The 23215-nt window shown below is 40.8% G+C and overlaps 1 protein-coding gene across 6 annotated transcripts in view; it reads right to left on the bottom strand.

Moving 5' to 3' along the window:
• Positions 1–5946: 5946 nt before the first annotated feature.
• The window catches only part of PPP2R5C (protein phosphatase 2 regulatory subunit B'gamma), a 99666-nt gene continuing 82397 nt past the window's right edge, over positions 5947–23215 (bottom strand). For 4 of the 6 annotated variants that reach the window (XM_063118060.1, XM_063118059.1, XM_063118064.1 and 1 more), the window contains 7 exons: positions 19672–19725; positions 17941–18111; positions 17372–17499; positions 14492–14593; positions 13430–13502; positions 11359–11475; positions 5947–9255 (listed from right to left, as the gene is read on the bottom strand). In XM_063118060.1, coding sequence (XP_062974130.1) covers positions 9124–9255; positions 11359–11475; positions 13430–13502; positions 14492–14593; positions 17372–17499; positions 17941–18111; positions 19672–19725 — 777 coding nt within the window. In that variant the 3' untranslated portion in view covers positions 5947–9123. The remainder of the gene's footprint in view (positions 9256–11358; positions 11476–13429; positions 13503–14491; positions 14594–17371; positions 17500–17940; positions 18112–19671; positions 19726–23215) is intronic. The other 2 variants (XM_063118061.1, XM_063118063.1) reach the window with 1 other exon arrangement.

Below are 23215 nucleotides of genomic sequence, written 5' to 3'. Positions count from 1 at the left end.
TGAATATGAATTGGGGATTATGAAGGTCAGGCTAGTATCTGAGAGACCTAAAGGAGAAAGGCTTGCCAACCACTGATGCTCTTTCCTGCATGCCATGGCCATACTGAAAATAATCCTAGGGTACGAGTTCCTTGAACAAAGGAGCCGTTGACTCACTGAGATGCCATGGTTTTATGATGTCATAAAATGGCTTGCTTGGCTTATGTTATAGTATGCATCAGCCTTCTTCAACTGGCTGCTCTCCAGAGGTTTTGGACTACAACTGCCATTAATCCCAGCCAGCATGGGCAATGGTCAGGAATGTACTCCAAAAACATCTGCAGGGTACGAAGTTGAGGAGGGCTGACCTGCATGGTTCAGCATACCATCATGCAACAGAGGTGGTTATGGATTCCTTGAAACAAGGGCCGCATCTACACCAAGCAGGATATAGTGGTATATGTCAATGGGCCCCAACAGTTGTTAGCGCACTTCAATACTGCTATAAAGCAGTAGTGTGGCTCCTGCCTTTTATTTATTGCTTTCACACTGCAATATTCTGCTTGGTGTAGATGAGGCCAAGGACTAAAACTGTGCCCATTTCCCCCCAGTCTGCTATGTCCCAGTATCTGATTTCAATGGCTGTTTTAACATGAAGCAACTGAAGGAAAAACACATTATAGTGTCCTTCGGTGAATCAGATTGCATCACAGTGGGAAAGCCGCAACCATCATCAAGGATTAGAAAGGCGGCCTTTCACACCAAAGGATGGTATTTCCAGGAAGGCTTGAGCACTGACATCCCTTTCCCTAGAAATTAAGTACTGCCTGAACCGAAAGGTCTGCAATGACAACCATCAACACCTCAGTGAAAGTTTGAATTAGGCTACAAGATTCTTGAGGCGTTTAGGAATCAAGTTGGCACTTCTGCCTTAACGAAGCAAGAAGAAATGAAATATAAGGTTGCTTCCCTTTTGGGTTGCTCTCCCTCACTAGAGGTGTTAGGTCAAGGGAACGGATTCCTAGGTAGGTTAACATGAGAGCTCAGTGCCCCAACCTTCCAGTTCTTCTTACCTCCTTAGAACAGGTCTCTATGGTACTGGTAAAGAAGCACAACTGGGTCAAAGTGGAAAAATCTATCTTAATTTTTTAAAAGGTGGCATATAGGTAATATCACCAAGAAGGATGAAGGCAGAGCAAAACCACTGTCATTAGATTCAAAAGGATGAGGAAAACTGGGGATCTTTTCCTTGCTTTAAATCAAAATTGATTTCTGCCATTCTATGTTTGTGAGATATTATGGTTTGGATTGCTCTCCTTAATTTGTGTTGGGGAAAAGGGCTGAGCATGATAGCTTTGTGGTTTCTTGCAACATTGCGATTTTACGACAGATGCAGTGCTATCCTTAGCATGTTTACACAGAAGTCCCAGTTCAAAAGGACTTTCCTCCAAGTAAGCACACCTAGCATTGCAGCCTTGATTTCTCGTCAGCAGCAAATAGTATTACAAAAGACTCAAATGCTGCAAATGCCACTCTCCTAGACTTGGAGAGAACCATCCAGTATAAATTACTGCCCCGAGGGTTAAATACAGAAACTAGTTACATAAGCAACATTTTTATCCTTAATTTTTTATGAGTAACAGTTGTATGAGGTCAGGCATAGATACAAAATGAAATGCATTATTTAGGGACACTAACTCCCAAAGCTCCATGAATTTTTAACGACTGACGCTGGGTTTATTGGTGAATAATCTGATCTTTACCCTTTGAAACAAGCTTAGTCCCCCACAACCCCACATTCTGTTCAAGTGCATGGGCCACTTTATTGGACTCTTTGGTATGTGGGAATCTATTCCAAAGAACAAATAAAATATAAGCAATGAGCATAATTTATTAAACCATTTATGCTATATCCATCTATATCGTTCATGAACTTTGGCCAATAAAACACATCAAAGTGGTGGGCCAGGAAGTATCAGGTCCTTGATATGTATTTGCGGCAGCAAAAGTACTTGCTGATCATGTATATGTATCCATCAGTTGCCAATAGACTGGGGGGGGGGGGGAGCCAGGAGTAGGACCACAGCATAGGAGAAAGGGGGATTATCCCTTTTCCCTATGGTGCCCCCTCAAACTGGCTATTTACAAATGTTTAAAGAGATCAGACACACATCTGTTGTCACATCTAGTTTTTAATCATACAGCAGCAGCAGGAAAGCATCAACCTTTCAAGAATGGCGTATTAAAATTTGAATGCAAGCCATCCCCCCCCCACCCATGTAACAGAAAATGGTAGTCATGTAACCGTGTTCTAGAAATAGGCATAGCTGTGGTCATGTCCTGCAGTTTGAAAGTCAGTTTTATGGTCTCAAAACTGTCCAATTAAATCAGAATCCAGATTTCATTTGAACAGACAAAAAGCCAGCAAAAAACAACGGAGATAGTTTCTACTCCAGATTCAGAAAAAAATTACTTATTATTAATTCTGTATATGGTTTTCTGGCGTATTTTCCTACAGAAGATACAGTCCAAACTATGAGTTGTATCCAGTGCTATCCAGTTGTCTGCAGAAGAGAAAGTGCTGACGGAACAGATTCTCCGTTCCCTCCTGCGAGGCACCTAAATCTGTGCCAGAGAGCTGGGAGAACCTCTGGAGATTTGGGAGTCTTGCAGTGGGGAGGAGAGCAAGGGGAATCCTATTGCGTGAGCACTTATGTAGCCCATTATTAATTTAGACTGGGATCCAAAGAAATGCTTAAAAACATGCAAGGAGCAAATGTTAACCCAGGGGAATGTTTGACTATTAGCTGAATAGTTAACCCTCATAGCATGTCACCAGCTGCTTTTGAAACTCATTCCAAAAGCTGTACACCATAGGGCACAGGTGGCAGCTGTTGAGTCTAAAGCTCTCTTAGATCTAGAATAAGGTCTGGATTTGGAGAACCATGAGAACACGAACTCTTCATTAACTGGAGAAGAAAGCCAGTGTTTGCGATTGCAGGATCAGCTGGGATTGATTTCCCAGCATGGCAATCAACGGATATACTTTATCTTTCTGTCAGCTCTCCCAGTCCATTTATGTTTTAAATTTTACCATCCATTGTGGGATACTGACCCATACTTTTGGATGGCTTTAAAAGGGGGATGGATAAATTCCTGGAGAAGGCTATCAATGGCTTATTAGTCCTGATGGCTATGGGCTAGATCCAAAATCATAGGCAGTATGCCTATGTACACCAGTTGCTGGGGAACCATGGGTGGCAGGATGCTGTTGCACTCATGTCCTGCTTGTGGGTTCCTGATCAACAGCTGGTTGGCCACTGTGTAAACAGAACATTGGACTAGATGGACCCTTGGTCTGATCCAATATGGTTCTTATAAAGTTGCTGCCATCCTTGGCTTCTGGCATAGCAAGTGTTTTGAATAATTTAGTGCTTTTGTCTCAGAATTTAACTTTAAGACCTACAACATTCCACAGTGGTACAGATGTGCAATAATACATAACAGATTGGTGTCCTGAAGTATAAAATATATTGACATTAGTATCATGATTAATCATTATCACTCAGATCATTCAGCTGTATCCAGCGGTGGCTTTGCACTAGCAGAACACACTTCTGCTTTTCCAAGACAGGGAAACTCATTTTTGCTGATTCTCCACTCCCTCCCACCCAGAAAAGAAAAAAAGGCCTACTGCAGCCCTCTGTTCCAAGGCCGTACCACTGTGGCAGGATTCCCAGACTTTGGAACAACTTTTCAGAGGGTGTGTGTGGGTGCTGCACGGAGTAGGGGAAAATGGCAAAGTAAGGGTGTCCAGCATTAAGTGAGCTGAACAATACAATCCACCATGCATTTGCATTTAATGGAGCAAGACACAATTAAGCTGGCCGTTAAAAAGGCAGCCACAAACATGGCTGTTGTGTCCACTAATAATTTTGTTTTGAGGATGGGGTAAAATGAAGTCTTAATGTGAGCGTCAGTATGATACAATCCAGTACACTATAAACGATGTAAGGTCTTATGCTGGGGCTTGGATTTTGCCAAGTTTATCAAAGAAAGAAAATCCCATCGCATCAATTGGCTGCATTCTTCAAGGATTACGCATGTTGTGTGTCAGTGTGGAGACTGACATATTAGATCAACCTTCCCCAATCTGACGCCGTGCAGATGTGTTGGACTACAACAGCCAGCACCCATGTTGACCACATGTGCTGGGTTGATGGAGTTGTAGTCCAATACATCTGGATGACACCAGGCTGTAGAAGGCTGTATTAGATGGTTTCCTCTCGTCTATTGAAGGTGTGGATGAGATTAACTATGTGGATAATAAACATGAGAAAAGGTGAGTAGAAGGTGCAGTGGATAATACTTATGGAGTGTATGCCCCTTTAGATGTTAGTTCCTCACATCTGCCTACCATCCAAAAAATAAGGAACTTACTTCAAACTACTTTTAATTGAAGGAAAATGGATTTCTCTTTTAGTAAGTGATAACTAAGATGTACATGATTTGCTCAAATCCTTCTCAGTTAATGAAATTATATCCATGAAAGTAGCTCAAATTATACATTTTTAAAAGAAAAGTAGCCATGTTTGCATGGCACTACAAGACAAAGAAAGTACTGCTTGGTTAATTGGTGAATAATTTCATCTCCAGGTTTTGCACTAAGAAAGCCCAACTGCCACAAGCCATATTTTTCAGGCAATATTTTATGTAACATGCAATCCAATGCATGTTTAGACAGAAAGAAGTCCTACAACTAACTCTCAGCATTCCCCAGCAAGCCATGATTGGCTGAGGAATGCTGGGAGTTGTAGAACTTTTTTTCTGTCTAAATATGCATAGGATTACGCCCTTCCTTGATTATGGGCACAGTAATCGCACAGGTTTGATTCGTCATAAGATGAGAAATAGGAAGCATCTGTTTCTCTTGGCTGTCAGCAGTACAAGTTGCTTCACCATTAGAAAGTCAAGTGGATTCTTGGTTGGGTCTTCTGTACCTGATGCAACTCTTTACAAAAGGAGTCACCACTGTAACTTAGTGTGAAGAACCGCCAGGTTCTTCAATAAAAAATCATGTTTTATTGGCTGAATCAGGGTGGTTGCAGAGGGCAATGGCTCAAATTGCTATCAGGCAAAGCTGCCACTCCTCCATGGCCTGTGCTGATGGCCTTCATGAGCTTCAGCTGGGAGTAGATAGAGACATGGAGTGGTGTGGGCACCAGTCAGAGTGGAGGAAAGGAATAAGAAAGCTGGAATGCAGGAGTAGTTGAGGGGAGGGGAATGGATCAAGTCAAAAGCTGTCAGGAAAGAGACAGAAAGGACAGCGGTGGGCTAGAAGCAGAAGGAATCGCGAAGTGGAAAGCGGAGAGGATAGAAGAGATGCAGGAATGGAAGTCTGGAGGGCCAGAAAGACTTATCTTTTGTTCCTGGACAAAAGGAGGGAACCTTTGGGAAGCTACACAGGCAGGACTGTACAGCCCCCTGGTACTCTTAAAGTGCAAGCTACTCAGATAGGAGTTCCTGTATCTTTTTGGGGGAAATCAGAGCCATAGGCCCTTAGCCAGCTGAGCCAAGGGTAAAGACGGTGGGAAGAGACATGATCCTAGAAGAAAAGCACCAGGTGAAGGAGCTAACTGCCTATCGGCTAGCCAGCGGAACCAAGCCCGAGGGGGAGGAACTAGCCCACACTTATTTCAGGCTAAAAAGAAATTCTGTGCCTTAAAACAAGTTACAAAAGGAAACAAGACTGATCTTTATAATGACCGAGACAGTGCTGTAACCAATAAATAAAAAGAACATTTGGTTAAAAGCATTCTAGGCATCTCTGGTTTATGGAACTCATGTATTAAGGCAGGATTGATGTATTCCTTCCTAACAACTCTCTCATATTTAGTTACCTATATAATCTACAATCTCATTAGAAGCCCCTGTGTTACAGCTAAAAGTATTTTTATGATGAGCAGGTAAAATTCCATTTCTTCTTTATTTAATCCATATAATACACCATTTTTAGAATTTAAAAACTAGATAAAAGAGCATATTAAATGGCAGGTGTATGAAGTTCTTCATAAACAATATCTGAACAAAAAAAACCCTGAATTACAAAATATTAAAAAATATGTTGGTACATTTGAACATAGCATTCCACTAAAGCATAAAAGATACAGATATAGTAAAAAGAAAAATTGTGCCACTTACCTACTTTTTTGCTGTTTCTAGGAACTTTTTATTCTGTACATAGGACCATTCTGTACAAAATATGAAGTCTACATTTTTATTACTCATTACAATAAAACAAAGAACAATGTATGTACAATATTAAAATGAAGCCATACTAAAGCCACACGAAAAAAAGACACTTGTAATATTCTTTTTGACATTCCTGATGTACAGGCATAAAACTTTGGAGAATATGGGAAGGTGGCTAACACTGAACCTTATGAAGAACAACAGTCACCAAAAGAAATTTATTTGCACATTTTTATTTTATTTTGGATGTATTAGTTTTTAGAATAATTTAATACAGAACGTATACAGAGCATAAAAATGGTAATAACAAACAAGCCAAAGAATTAGTGCTGCTAAATTTTAGAATATTGCTTAGGCTAGTTTGTCAACTGGCCTAAAAACTCAAGAGCAAATTGCCATGGCATAATTCCTCTACTTATCCCAGAATATTTGCTTTTTGGTGAATGTTTATCTTCAATAAAGAGCAAAAATAAAATCTAGACAGTGAAAGATCTTATACGTCGAGCGTTACACAGTCAACCAAACATTGATATACAATATTTTCCCATTCCCCCCCATAGGATAAAATTAGAGCTCTTCCTTCCAGAAGTCTCTTTCATGAACCTACTGAATAGCCAAATTATTAAAAAAAGATATTTGATAAGTTATCAGCTAAAGACGGAAGTTCAAACAATGGTATATCAAAATACATATAGACATTGCTTTATGCAACTTTAAAAGCACCCTTTTCCCCCCACAAAAAGGAGAAAGACATATTTAGACTGCTTTAATTATTAGTTTTGTCATTATGGCAAAGCATATTCATTTTCAAGTTTAGCAGGAATTATTTTTACACAGAATGGGTATTTCATTTAAAGCTTGGAGTGGTCTTTAAATTTAGCTTTGCTTTACCAGTAATTCCCATCACACCTGATCTGATTTTCTCTCCATAGCTTTTGCAATAAATATTGGACATTTTATTTTGAGACCAGACATCAGGCACTATATCTGCACAGGGTTACTAAAATTGCCTGTTTTGCACAATAATTTTTATGGATTCTACCTTATTTCCTTTAAAAAACAAAAACTATTTTAAAGAAGCTGCATATAGTTTTTTTTTTCTGCATGAAGACATTAAACATTTTTATGTTACTGCCAGACAAAAGAAACAAGTCACTCATTCTAAATAAAACTCAACTGAAACAGTTCTTAAGCAGGATTTAAACGTCTAAAATACTGGCCACCCTGAGAGAAATCAAATATCAAAGACAAAGTACAATATGTATTTATTTATTTTTTAGAAAATGTATTAATGTGTTCCCACTTAGAACAATGAAAAAAGAGCTCAGAACATGCAAGTAATCTTGTGGAATATATAGCAGCATTTGAAGATCAACAGCAACTCAGATGGGTTTTCACTTTTCTTGTGAGGTGTGTATGTATTATATGTGCTCTTCACCACAGATAAAAGTGTTGACAACAGAGCTACTAGAACCCATTTCTCAGCTCTTAAGACAGGCATTTGAAAAATATGGAATGCCATTAGAAGATATTTTTGCCTTATTAAAAAATAATCTAAAAAGGTACTGATGCTGAATTCCAGAGAAATGTATCCAACTAAGCTGGTCTCATGATGTCTGCAAGAACAATTCTTAAGAGCCCAAAGTATGACACGCAGTAAAAGCTCAGGTGAGGAAGTAAAACAGTGAAGCCATTTTGGTAAATAAAAAAATAATTTTGAAAAACAAAAGAGGTATGCAATGATGTTTAAAAATGCAATTTATTTCTAGTCAAGGCAGATAGTATTTCATTTTTAAGAACACAAATTCCTCTTCTACCAGCTCAGTTCCAAAATAGTCATTTTGTATTACATGCTAAAGGACTGGAAAATATGGCTTCAATCCATATAAAGTACTCAGACAAGGGTGCCTCTCTCTGGAACAGTTTTCAGAGCTCCTAGAAATTAGCCGTGATTGAAGATTGTCATGAAAATTACCATTCTGTAAGCTGCACTGAGAGAACAATTTAATTGTATGTTTCCAACCTGCCAGAATGTGTCAAGGCAGTAAAGCAGAACTGTTCCCCCCCCAAATGTTTTCTGTCTTATAAAAATGCCTCGTAGTTATATATGAATTTAGAAGCTTGACCATTTCTGCAGTACCAATTGGGGATAGGGATGAGAAAGAAAGTGGGCTTATAGTCTACCAGGTGCTGCTGTAGTGCAACCTCTAATCATTTCAGTGGGTCTTGTACAGGAAAACCCATGCAAGACCACTTCATATGGTGCACTTTGCCCACACAGAAAGCTGTTCCATATAGGGAAAAAACATGGAATTTCTGTGTAGATTGTCACCATGTGATAGTCACACGTGTTACACATATGTATGATGTACAAGAACCGGAAGCTGCAGTTAACTGTCGCTTCCTAGCATGTGTACATGCAGCAAACATGATGACCAACATTATGGTTTCATGCTTTCCCTTATACAGAATAGCTTTACTCACACACACACGTACGTAATGTGTGAAGCAATCTAAAAGATTTGGGAGGTTGTGCAGCAGCAGCAGCGCTTGGTGATTTACTCCGAAAGACTGCTCTTCTCTCAGTAGTGATGTGAAAAAAGTGCACGCTTCTGACTGACTGGTACTACATCAAGAGCACCAAGAAATTGTCTTATTTTAATACTAATCAACCCAAGTTTCTGCATACAGAATCAGGTAATTTACCATTGTTTGAACTACTAATCTTGAGCTGCGCATACTGTATCAAAGTTATTGCCTAACAGAATGGGGTTGAAAAAAGCTTTGACGTGTGTAACTGGTCAGTATGGCACAAAAAAAGTAAGTTCTCTACTGTGGAACAGAGTCCAGAAAAAAAGGGTTTTCCTCCAAATAAGATTTCACTTGAATTGTCTAATGCCCATCATGCGTTATTAGATCCTCAGCTCGGCAATGGGTCTCCAAGGCTTTCATGGTATAGATATCCTGAGGCAGTTCCGACTTGCGCCGCACCATAGGATGCTCCTTTTTCTGTTCCTTCGGTGCCTGAAACCAAAATGCATTTTTTTAAAAAAACCAGTGATTTCCTGTACAATCGTGGTTTTGTTTTGAAGAAGAGGAGTAGAAAAGCAGTATCAGAAAGTTTATCCCAGCGGTTTGGTAAACTGCTGTACTGACTTGGGTGATGCTATGCTACCCATACAGGGCATCCCTCTGAACGTATTATTTTTGGGGGGCTCTTCTTGGTTCTCCAGGAAGCCACTGAGTCCAAAATTTAACAGTTGACACATGTTGTATAATTAAAAGGCATACTTCGCAAGTAGCCTAGATAATAGCCATTCCCCCTGGTGAGCAGTCATGTAGCAAACTGTATCTAACGCCCTCCCTTCTGCCACCACAGGTATCTTTTCTAGCGGTGCTGCTGCCATCCAGAACAGCTCCATCCTAGGAATAAGCTACCATAGGTCCACAGAAGCACAGTGCAGCACTGTGATGGCTGGACCTGCAGCATTTGATCACTTTACCAACCAGGCCAAAGGAGAGTGCACACAGCTGCATATGCAGCTGCCATAGTTCTATGCTTTCCTAATTGGGAAGACACAGCTGTGCTATGTCTGCCTCGTTCCTCTGTCGCCTGGCTGAAAGCCAGAAAGAGCACACAGCCAACACAGCACTTAGATGTATTTTCTTGGCTGGGGAGATGGCATGACAGAACTATGGAAGTTTTCAGTCTGGCTTTTAAGTGCTAGGGCAGGCTTCTAAAATAGCACTGGTGGTGAAAAGGATGGTAGGAATCAGTGAGAGCAGGCAAGGGCCGGAAGCAGGGAGACAGAATTTGCAATGAGCAATTGTCTCCTCTTATCATGCTTGGCACTGCTGGGGTGAAATCCTACGCAGGCATAGACAGATGCATGTTTTTTCTGTCCCTTATTTAGTTATTATGTTTAAAGTGTATTTCTAGCCCCAGACCCAACACCTGTGAAAAGTAAGTAATGTTATGGGCAAGACTTGTATTAGTCTAGAGTTAGAAAATCCAGGATGAAGAGGCAGGGGAGAAAGGACAACCAGCAATCCTTTTCTATCCACTCGAAGTTATGTGTGTGGCTAGAAATACTGCAGCACTAACCTAATGAAGTTAACCTAGTTTTCACTTAGCTAAGAAGCTTCTAACCAAACTCGCGGTTGCATAATGTTGGCACTATATTTAAATATACAGTATTACTGGGTGGTATCCAATTTTAGTCCTATGCAGAGTAGACTAATTGAAACCAATGGGATTTGTTAGTTGCGACTAACTTAAATCTCAATCATTTCAATAGGTCTACTCTACATAGGACTAACACTGGATACTATCCAGTATATTTACAAGTTATAGATGGCAAAATGATATCCAGAGAAGAATAGCTAGATCTACTCTGATATCTCAAGTGGGGCTTTGGTGCATAGGAACATAGGAAGAGAAGAATAGCTAGATCTACTCTGATATCTCAAGTGGGGCTTTGGTGCATAGGAACATAGGAAGCTATCTTACACTGAGTAAGACCATAGGTCCATTTAGCTCAGTACTGTCAATGCTGAGGTTTTCAGGCAGCATTCTTTCCTAGCCCTATCTGGAGATGTAGGAGATTGAACCTGGGACCTTCTGTATACCATTGAGCTATGGTCCCTGATAGAGTGAGACCAGCTCTTCTAGAAGCTGTTGGCTTAGCTCTTCTGTTGTCATGGAAAACAGGGCTGGACAGCCTTGTGGTTAGGGAGCTGAAGTGTGTGAACGCTAAGGTGTGATGCTGAGATCTAAGAATGTGAAAGACAATTAGCAACTTTGGTTTAAGCAGCCTCTTGCCTATATAATCTTTGAAACGCCACTTTGCTGGCTTCAAATCACTTTAACGGTTCTGAAGCCATTTCACACACACAAGACAGACAATACTCACTGCTTACATATGCTATGGGACTAGGTTAACAGCTACTAGAACCATTTTACTGACAATCACAGGAAACTTCAGCTTGGAAATAACTAAAATTATTCTGCTCGTTTCAAATTTGTTGCAATATAAAGAGGAAAAGTAGAATAGGTAACTAAAATGAGTAAATACATGTGAATCAAGTTTGGAACGAGTAGGCTAATTTTTCTTCCTATGTGCTTACCGGACAAGCTTCTTCTTTCACTGTCTTTCTCACCACCTGCAAGTCTTCAATTAAAGGCCCATCTGTTTCCATTGCAACAGGACTGCTCACCAGACAGGTGTCACTACATACTGAGTACTAACCAAATGCAAAATGTTTACGTCAGCATTTTTAAAGCAAAACTCAAGGTTAGAAAAGTACAGCAATTCAGGTATTTCACTGCCCGAATGTTATGAAAGAGGTTTATAAAATTATACATGGTGGGAAAAGTTGATAGATGTTTTCAAGCCAGTCAAAGGAAGAACTCCACCTAGCACTAATTTATGGAGTTCACTTTTTGGATCCTAGCTATTTGGATAACTTTGATAAGGGGATGAGCAACACTCCGTTTCCCCACCTGTCAAACCAGCCTATATACAGTCTAGTCTTGTCTGTTACCTTCTACATTTGACAGCTCAAACATACAAGGCTCCAGGCAAGGCAAGCCTGTATATTTTTTGACAATCGGAGTAGCACATCTCTGAAATGCTGATAAAAAGGTGGGCATTTGCACACATTCCCTGGGGCCAGAAAAATACAAAAAACAATTTCAGCCCAATTTGGGGAAATAAAAGTAAAACAAAAGTAAAGCAGCAGCTCCAACCATGACCAGGGTCACAACTGGAGCAGAGATGGGGGACCTGGTGGCAGACAAGACGGGTTCTGCCGCCAAAATCCCCAGGAAACCAGGAGGAGCCAACCAGAGAACTGAGGAGGAAGGGCACACCAAGGTTTTTTCCAATGTAACTTATTCCATAGTGTGGGTTGTCTTGTAGCCTGCTTGACCTTTCCAATATTATATATAAACGGTGGAACTTTGATGACTTGTTAGTAACTTATTCAAACAAGATACAAAGTGCCCAAGTTTTATTCTCAGTGGCAGCTATTTTGAGATAGAAAACATGTCTCTTGTAGTTTATGTTTAAAATGCATTGTACACCGCCCAGAGAACTTTGCTTATTAGGTGGTTTAAAAGTACAATAAATAAATAAAATAAAATGTCTAGTAGAGAATTACCAGCTGAGATCACATGATCCCTGAGGGGAAATAAGTCAAGGTGGGTAACAAGCCACCCTGTCTAGGTTTGCACAACACAAAAAACTTTGCTGCTGGGTGTAACGATGTTAATAACCCCTGGCAGATCACCATGGCTTATTTCCCCTCTGTGATTGTGCGAACAGGTCACCATATAGTGGAGGGGTTTTTGTGTGTGTGTGTGTGTGTGTGTGTGTGTGTGTGTGTGTGTGTGTGTGTGTGTTTTTAAACAGGTAGGCTATCATGTAACATTTATCATCACCATACAAATCAGTGACTGGGTTCGGACAACACGTTAAATAATCGACACTTGGTTATTTAACCTATCATGGGTTATTGTGTTGTGCGGAGGAAGGTTTTTATTTTATTTATTTATTTTTATTTATTACATTTTATACCGCCCAATAACCAACCAACGGTTGGTTATTTGGCCAAACTAACCAACACAAATAACCAGCGCTGTGCAGAGTTAGCTATTTGAACCACTACTGGTTATCATGTTGTGTGGAAGGTACTGTTGGTTATTTCCTTGGAGGGTACTGTTGGGTTATTCCGTCAGCCACAGACTTGCAAGGCAAGAGCAGTCAAAGCGGCTGCTGCCACTCTAATCCAGCTGGCACAATAGATTTTTGGCAGTAATGGCTGATAGAATACTAGCGGGAGGACGACGGGGGAGAGATGGCGTGGGATGAGTGAGTCATCTCAGCATGGACTAATAGTCAATTCAACACTGATCCTAATCCACACCATGGTTGATTATTATCATGTTGTGTGGGGAGTAGCCCTAGATAAACAACTGTCGAGTTGTTTATTACCTCACTGTTGCCTATCGTGTTGTCTGAACACAGCCACTATGGTCATTGGAATCCACCAAAAGATGCACATATTCAGCCATATTTAGTCACCTTCTTTACATTCTTTTAAAAATGTAAGTAGGGACATTTGTGGCAACACTTATTCTTCCAGAAATATCTAATACAAAGTTGAAATACTCAGCCTCTGAATGTTTTCTAGATACCTGGGGATTTGATTTGGCTAGATTTTCTATTTTAACCCATGCTTCTTCCCGTTCCTTCACTTTTAGTTTCTCCCTAGGAGGAAAAAAATCACACACACATCACACATGAAGCTCAATTAACTTCCTGAAGAAATTAAATCACCACCAATGTTTCTGAAACATCAGAAAGGATTTTTTTTAAAGTTTCAGATATATACTAAATAAAACATTTTCTTCCTTTATAGTGAGGATACAATAGCTATTAGATCTTAGGAATAGACAAGAATTTTGGAAAGTGGGGAATGTCAGAAAATCCTTTGTTATCACAAGCCAAGCGCATCCATCCTTGACTCCCACACTTTCATTACCTCAACCAAGTAGTGAGAATGGCAGCAGTAGAGCTGTACCAGGGACATTAACCCCCCCCCCCAAATGTCAAATATTCCCTTGGACCCAAAAATGTTGCCTACCTCTGACCTAGACTCTAGAGGAAAGGTGGAGTATAATAATAAGGAGTTCATCGCTTCTGCACAGTGGTCAGAACCTGTTTTGCCAACTTTGGAAAGTATATTTCTCTATTCCTCCTAATTCATTTACCCAGAAACTCCTGTGGAAAATGGGGTGTTAGCAGCCTTTAGTGCAGAGAACTGGAAGCTTAAGGAAAGCCAATGGCTTTCACATGTCCCCTTGGCTGCCACCCTCATGCAAATATAAGTTGGGGAAGTGTAGGAAAGGAGCTGAGGGAATTTGGCAGGCTGGAATTCTGTTGATGATGGAGGTGTTTCCCCAGTCTCTATCTTTCCAGTCTCTGGAGGATTCTCAGAAAAAGCTCGGGCTTTACCCAAGAATTCTCCAAAACAGGTTTGGTAAAACCAATCCCATTCTGAATTGAGATTGGTGGGTTTCAGCCACCACAAGTATATACCACAAATATGGAAGTGCAATGTAAAACAAGGCTGATAACAGTGACTGTTTGATCTTTTCAGAGAGCTGCACAACTCTTTTAAAGTGAGAGTAGCTCCTTTGAGTAAACAGTGGAAAACAACTAGAGAAAAAAAAAGAATACATTAAGAGGAAGCTTACTTGAGTTTTTCTGCTTTAAATTGCTGTGTGCAGTCATCAAACAGTTTTTGGTTCATCTCCATGAAGAGTTTCAGAGCATTGTAAATCAAGCCATGTATTGTCCTATAAAGAGAAAAATGGGGTTGAGACTTTTGAAAACATACAAACATACTCGTATTCCACAAACCAGCCAGTGGATATTTCCTCTAGCTAAAATATAACATTTATTTATTTATTTATTTATTACATTTCTATACTGCCCAATAGCCGGAGCTCTCTGGGTGGTTCACAAAACCGCCCAACATATCCAACACTTATACATTCCGTAGTTATTATTTCCCAACGCTATAGCAACTGAAGTGAAAAGTACCCAATCACATTACATTTTACAGACATAGGCCTTGTTTGGAAGTAACCCACAATTTGCCAAGTTGCATGCCACATGCCATCACTTTGTGGGTTAAACAACCAAAAGTTAACCTAACAATTAATTGTAGGTTAACTTTAGGCTGTTTTACCCACAAACAACCAAAACTGTCCAGGTTCGGATGTCATGGGGAAGCCTGCAATCTGGCCAACTTGAGGTTACATATTTAAAGAAACAGTGGCATGTGTACAGAACATGGCATGCAACCTGGTAAATTTTAGGTTAACCAACCCACAATTTGCCACTGTTACATGCGAACAAGGTCACACTAGGCTAAAAAGCCCCCTGAACACAACTGTACCCTTTCCACAAGTTATACACCTGTTAAATTACAGTCACTGGTGAAAAAAAGGGTTACTCCATCAGCTCTTATCTCAATTTAATTTAGCAGGTTAGAAATCGACATTTTAAAATGGGAGGAAAAAGTTCTTCACCTGAATCAAACAGCAATCACTGCCAAGGAAGTTAAATTACTCTGTAAAAGTAATCTATCACATATTATATCATCAGATCCAAAAGGTAAACCAGTACTATTCTTACTTGCATCGTGCAAGTTAAATAAGTGAAAAAGTGTGCCATACTTTGTGTGCCCAGTGATATTATTCATGCTTAGAACAGAATGACTGGATGGTCACAAATGAACAAAATGATCTACAATATATTGTTTTTAAGTAATTTACATTACTTTAAAAACTGGGTGTATCAATGGATTACTTGCATCCAGCTAGCGTAAATCAATCCTTAATAATCAATCCTTTACTCAGCATCTTCTCTCACTGTGTTGAAGGACAGATTTATCATGCATTCCTGGCCACCCAACAGTAGACCTTAGATCACAACTAGCACCAGGCTATGCAACAGCCAGCACAACCAGCATTCACACAGTAGCTGAAACAAAAGCTTCTTTAGACATGGAATAGTTGCAAAATCATGGTGGTTAGGATTAGGTACATGCTAGTATTATTCTAAATTGTGTGGACGCAAAATGACAGAAGAACAAACAAATTGGGATAGGAATGCAGAAAGAGGGGAAAAAGGAAAACAGAGGGAACAAGATTATCTTAATTTTAATAAAAACACATAATTTCAACAGGAGTTTATGGACCACAATTCGGATTTCAGTTATCAAAGTTAGCATGCAGAGATAGATACTGGATTATCATATAAATGAATAATGGTAAAGAATAACTGTGGTAGGAAATATGGCTATATATCTGGAAGTGGGTATATTAGTAGAATAATGCATTTGCACTTTATCACTGTCCCCTCTAGTTATGTTCACTTATTGCTCTGATACAATGGTCAGTTGGTGGATGTGGGTTATGAAAAGATTTTCATATGGAGTTTCCCCACCCACCTCCCCCTGGGTTTGGGGTAATTATGGTCTAAAGGAGGCTCTTTATTATTCAGAGGTTAACAGACTTCAGATTTACATCATCTGAGAATTGCAGCTGATAAACATTGCTCTCCATTATCTTTAAGTACTATTTTAAATTATGGAATTGCCAGAGCCCCATACCAGCAGACATCAACGATTCACAAATGCAAGACAACATTTATGCTCGCTCAAGTTAATGTCTTTCCTTCTGCTCTTCTGATTTAATAAGATTTCGCTAAGAGATCAACTTTATCCCTGTGGAATCAGTGAGAGAAGACCTATTGGTTTTCCTTTTATATAGCAATTTGTAGGGAGCCCAGAGAGAGTCTGAATTTTCCTTTATTAAAAATTCTACCTGAAAACCCAATGAAACTCTTGAAATTCTGTTTAAGTAATGACTTTTATATTACTGAAGAAGCAGCTAATTTTCTTCTGACTTCAATAAAAACTTGGAAGAAGATGGCAAAGTAAGATCTTTATGTTACTTTGTGAATTGTCAGTTTTCTTGTCATATATTGTTTCTATCAGTTTTTATTGGTTTCTGACCATAATAAACTCATTCATTCAGTGAGAGTGGGATTGTGGGAGACAGAAAATTGCCTACATCCTCCACTGTATGTAGAGCATGCTCTGTGATTGGATGTATGCACTCCACCCACAAAAAGGGTGGAGGATACTCCTGGAGCACGATGGACACACATACATGCTCAAGGATATGATGCATTCTGTTCACAGCAGTGCAAGAAGGCTCATATATTAACCCAATACTCATGCATCCCCACTATGCGTAGTATCAATATGCCTGATTGGTTTGTGAACCACCCCTTAAAAAAAGTATACCTTGGAACTGCACAGAACAACAAGTTACATATGGAAGAATCTACCCTATTTTTCTTATTCCAAAGGTGACATTTATCTTCACCTATCCTGTTTGAGGGGAAAATCTCTTGCCATCCATGTACAAGCATATATATCTACAAGAAATTCAAGTGCATTACACAATCTTTTCCCTAATTTATAGGGGTTTAAGAAATCCTGCAACATGTGAAATGCTAGATTTTAGGCCATCAAGCAATATACTTCAATAGTTTCTTACTTGTTCCAGTGAGTCTTTGAATTCCGGTACAAGGATGGAAACATGATGGGCAAAATCTTTGCTGCGTTGTCACTGATTAAGCTCATAATATACTCATTATTCCAGTAGTATAGTGCTCGTTCTGCCACCTAAGAGACATAGGGACATTTCTGCCACTTAGTAACTGATGCAAACTGTTACGTTTTCTACAATATTCCCTCTTCTGGCCACAGAGAGTCCTGTTTCTATCTTAATTGAGCTTTCCTCCCATAGTTCACCTGCTTCCCTGCATTTGGCTTCTTTCATTTTGAAGCTGGCATCTCTGTGCTTGCTGCCAGAGCTGCCACTAGACATCTTTACCTGGTACTTACAGAAGCAACAGAAAAACATCTGTCTGCTGATGTCAGAGAGGAAGCCAACATAGCTGCTGCAGCTGAACTTATTCCTTTGTTCCCCACAGCTTGCTTAAAATCTTGTGCTAAATCACATATTGAAATGTGATGTATTTAAAAGGCAAGGCATTTTACAAATCCACTAGGCAGCGTAATGTCAAAATGCTTAACACAAGTACATTTCTTGGAATGACCAACCTGAAAGTGTGGACTGGAGACACACTTGGCTAGCTGCCTAAAAAGAGGTTCCATAACTTTTACAAATTCAGATGGTTCAATAACATCTAAAATTTCTTCTAGTTCATTTAAAAACATAACTTCTTTTGGACTGTGAGTCTTTGGCCAGTACTTGAGTAGTGCCATCACCACCTGTAAAAACAACAAAAAAGAGGAAAATTGTCCAATTTTCAGAGCATTAAAAATGAATGTCTTCCAGTGGTCTATCATGGATTGCTCACATCAACTGCTACTGTTATACAACAACTTTAACACCAATATACCTTTAAACATTCTTTCCCCTATAATGATGGAATGATCTCTCTGACAAGACTCACCTGGCGCCAATATTGTTATCATTTTGGTGTCAGGTTGAGACCTTTCTCTTCTCAGGCATTTGGCAGCATATGATAAGGTTTTAATTAATTCCTGGATTTTTCTTACTGTTGTTTAAAATTGTTTTAGATAGATGTGTGCTGTCAGTTTATATGTTTGAAGGCAATTGGCTTTTATAATGTATTTTTAATGGTTTAAAATCTTTGTAAATTGCCTAGAGAGCTTTGGCTACTGGGGATATATAAATGTAATGAATGAATGGGATGATTTCTTAACTTATTAACAATGAAGATTGGTCGTTATAATTTTAAGAAGCTACTTCCCAGTCAAAAACCTGTTAACATATGGTTTTTTTTATCACATTCAAAACTATTGAATGTGAATTTGTATCGAACACGAATATTCAGTAAATATGATGGAGTTATGGGCCTTGAGATTCTTAAGAGGAACAACCTCTAAACAACAACAAACTTATCCTCGAATGTTTTCTGTTTGTTAAGCAGGCAATCTTGCTATTTATGGCTCTGACTGCTGTGCTTAATAAGCTACTAGCTAATGTTTCCATATTATTAAACAGGTAGGCTTTTCTTTGACAGGTTCAGTTGAACAAATGTATTGCAAGACATTAATGGATTGGAGCCAGGATCTGTCTTTCATGGATGGAAGGGCCCTACTCAAGGAAGGTGCCTCTGTCTGATTTCAGGGGATCCTCCCCCAACACTATAACTCACCCCATTCCACAGGTTCTTCTAACCCATTGTGAAGGATTTTCAGGGGGCTGAAGCGGCTACCATGGGGAGGAGGGGGTAGGGAAGCCCGCTACCACTAGCTCATTTGCATGCACCTAAATCTGGATCTAATTCAATGTCTCCTACATGCTCAGTGAGAAACAATCATCTGCTCACCTTCATTATTTCCATTTCTTATGAGGAATAAAGCAAATATTATAGTCTATGGGACCTGTGCAATCAACAAGAAAAGGGGGTAGCCACTAACTAGCCAAAAAAGAGGCCATTAGAGAGGCTTTGTGACTACCTTTTTGGTGGAAGCCCAAGACTAATGAGAGATTTCTATATATAAGTTTTTTTCCTGTTTGAATTGAAACAATTTTTTTCTGAGCACAGTAACTTATAGGTTGGACTGCAGATGAGATACATGTATTATTATTAATAATAATAATTTTAACATTTATATACCGCCCCATAGCTAAAGCTATGTTATAAACAAAGTGTGTTATAAATACATAATATAAATGGTACACTTTACCAGGTCATTAGCTGATGATAAGCTAGTTGGCCAGCAAACAAATGCACTTTCAAAAAATCATTAATTTGCTCAATACCTTAAAATGATAAAAAAGGAAGAAGTAAAACTTACTGGCTCAGTAAGCGTGCTGTCCTTTTCTAAAAACTGAACTACACAGTATGCCAGCTAAAATGAAAGAAAAGAATAACATTGTTTAGGCTACAACAACTCAGTTTTATAGAGGTTTGATACATAGGAGAATCACATCTAATGGGTTCTAATTACTTGTCACAAACCAGACTACTCATAAATGGGTATATTCTAAAGTCTGCTATCACACATGACAATTTTTATGTATACTTTACTTTGTGATAAAGCTGTATTTTTTGGGTGGCTAAATATGGGTTCCTATTATGAGTATCAAGTAAAATGCAGAGGCCACCAGTGAGAGAGGAAGCAGCAGCCAGGCACCTCTCCACCATGCCTGGGTCCAGCTCTAGCTGAGAGCCCCCTCCCTCCTGCTACCAACTATCTCTGGAGAGGCCACCAGTGAGAGAGGAAGCAGCAGCCAGGCACCTCTCCACCGTGCCTGGGTCCAGCTCCAGCTGAGAGCCCCCTCCCTCCTGCTACCATTTGTCTCTGCAGAGGCCACCAGTGAGGGAGGAAGCAGCAGCCAGGCACCTCTCCACCGTGCCTGAGTCCAGCTCCAGCTGAGAGCCCCCTCCCTCCTGCTACCAACTATCTCTGGAGAGGCCACCAGTGAGGGAGGAAGCAGCAGTCAGGCACCTCTCCACCGTGCCTGGGTCCAGCTCCAGCTGAGAGCCCCCTCCCTCCTGCTACCAACTGTCTCTGCAGAGGCCACCAGTGAGGGAGGAAGCAGCAGCCAGGCACCTCTCCACCGTGCCTGGGTCCAGCTCCAGCTCAGAGCCCCCTCCCTCCTGCTGTCAACTGTAACTGCTGAACTTTCCAACTAAGATTGTAGTGCTTGAGTTTGCTTTCCTTTTCCCCCTCCTCCTCCTCCCTCCCAATCCCCTTTCCTTTTGTGTCATGTCTTTTAGATTGTAAGCCTGTGGGCAGGGACTGTCAAGAAATACTTTTGTAAGCCGCCGTGAGAGCCTTTTTTGGCTGAATGGCGGCATAAAAATCCTTAAATAAATAAAAAAATAAAAATAAAAAATATGTGCCATTATAATATATTCCCACAAGCATTGGGGAAGCTTGGGGTTTCAGCCCCAGCCTGCTATAAAATTGCAGCCACTGTGTAGCCAAACAGCAATTGTCCATGGGCCAGACTCAGTGCTACAGAATGCAAAGTGCCAGCTGCTATCACACTTGCTAAGATTCTGGTTTCTGCATTCCACTAGATGAGAAATGCAGGTTGCTTACCTGTAACTGTAGTTCTTCGAGTGGTCATCTATGCATTCACACATATGGGCTTTGCGCCTGCGCAGAGACCAGACCGGAATCTCCAATAGCTTAGGGAAACGTTTTTGGGCGGGAACCCCTCCCCCGCGCTACCGCGCATGACCATGGGGTTCCCGCCCTTCCCTCAGTTTACAGGAGTCCGCATTGTGCCCCCATAAACATGAGTGTAATTCAATAAATAAGATAAAATATAATCCCTAGTCAATAATGTCATTATTAAATATCACACCACCAAGAGGGGATGGTGGGTGGGTTGTGTGAATGCATAGATGACCACTCGAAGAACTACAGTTACAGGTAAGCAACCTGCATTTCTTCATCGTGGTCTCTATGCATCACACATATGGGCGAGTAACAAGCTCACATACCTTTGGAGGTGGGTTGGTGTACTATTTCAACACTTCCGAGAGCACCGCCCTTCCAAACGAACAGTCATGTCTGGATCGAGTGTCCAAGCTATAATGCTTGACAAATGTAGAAGGGGTGGACCAAGTCGCAGCCTTACAAACGTCCTGAAGTGGAACACCCCTGCTGAAGGCCACCGACGTCGACATCGCTCTGGTTGAATGAGCTGTCACAGGTCGATGTATCTCTAGTTTAGAGATAGAGTAGGCAAGTTCAATTGTCTCTACTATCCAGCGTGACAATCGCTGGCATGACACCGGGAGTCCCTTATAAGGCTCACCATAACATACAAACAATTGTTTGGATTTTCTAAATCCTTCAGTTCTAGCTCTATAAAAAGAGAGAGCTCTTCTAACGTCCAGCATGTGGAGAGCAGTGTCTGCAGACGTTGTAGGGTTTGGGAAGAAGGCTGGCAAAATAATGTCCTGAGCCAAGTGAAAGGGTGTCACGACCTTGGGTAAAAAGGATGGGTCTGTTCGCAACACGACCTTGTCATTATGGAAAATTGTATATGGCGCATCAATTCTTAGAGCTCTAAGCTCACTTGCACGCCTTGCTGAAGTTATGGCTACCAGAAACACAGTCTTGAGAGTCAAGAGTCTTAAGTCCGTTGTAGCCATGGGCTCAAAAGGTTTCTTTATCAATGCATGGAGCACCACCGACAAGCTCCACGATGGTACGATGTTTCTAGTAGTCGGTATGGTGTTTTTCAAACCCTTCAAAAATTCCTTGGATGTAGGATGGGTGAAAGGCGAGAACCCTTCTACACCTTCATGAAAAGCAGTGATGGCAGCCAAATGGACTCTGATGGACGAAAGTCCTAAGCCTCCTTTGAACAGTGAGAGTAGGTATTCTAGAATCACAGAGACGGGACAAGTCTCAGCGATGTGATTCATTTGCAGTGCAAACTTAGAAAACCTCTGCCATTTAGCAGCATACGATTTCCTTGTCGAAGGTTTCCTCGACGCAGTCAAAATACTGTGTACCGTCAATTGTTCGATACCGGAGGTTATGGTACTATTCTCCATGCCGTCATCTTGAGTGTCGAGAGGTCTGGGTGTCGAACTCTGCCTTGGTGTCGAGACAGAAGGTTCGGTATCGATGGTAGCTCGATGTAGTCCCTTCTCGACAGTCGAAGAACATGGGGGAACCATGGTTGTCGAGGCCACCACGGCGCGATCAGAATACAGTTTGTGCCGTCTGTTCTTATCTTGGCCACGACTTTTGTTAGGAGTGGGAAAGGTGGGAAGATGTATAATAGTCCTCCCGTCCAAGTTCTTGCGAAAGCGTCTCCTAGCGAGTTCCTTCCGCTTCCTGCTCTGCTGCAGAAGTTGGTACAGACTGCGTTTTCTGCAGTGGCAAAGACATCGACGGCCGGATCGCCCCAATACCGAAAGAGGTTGTTTCTTACTTCGGTATCGAGCTCCCATTCGTGGTTGACATGGAAGGACCTGCTTAGGGAGTCCGCTACGATGTTCTCCTTCCCCGCTACGTGGATCGCAGTCAGGTAAGTCTGTCTCTTTATGCACCAGTTCCAAATCCTGAGTGCAGAACGGGTTAAGGGGTATGATCTCGTTCCCCCTTGCCTGTTTATGTAGCAGACAACAGTGGTATTGTCTGTTGCAATCAGAACGTCCTTGCCCTCGATGATCTGGGCAAACGCTTTCAAAGCATTTTCCACAGCCAAGAGTTCCAGATGATTGATATGATCCCCTTTCTGCCGAGGGGACCATCGACCTTGGACGGTAAGCGAATTGCAGTGAGCTCCCCATCCATCGAGAGAAGCATCTGTCGTGATGGTAAGCGATGGTGCTCCTTGCTGAAACGGAATCCCTTCCAGGAGGTT

This window comes from Elgaria multicarinata, chromosome 2, assembly GCF_023053635.1.
Source record: "Elgaria multicarinata webbii isolate HBS135686 ecotype San Diego chromosome 2, rElgMul1.1.pri, whole genome shotgun sequence".
Lineage (NCBI taxonomy): Eukaryota > Metazoa > Chordata > Lepidosauria > Squamata > Anguidae > Elgaria > Elgaria multicarinata.
This window is presented reverse-complemented; position numbering and strand designations above follow the sequence as displayed.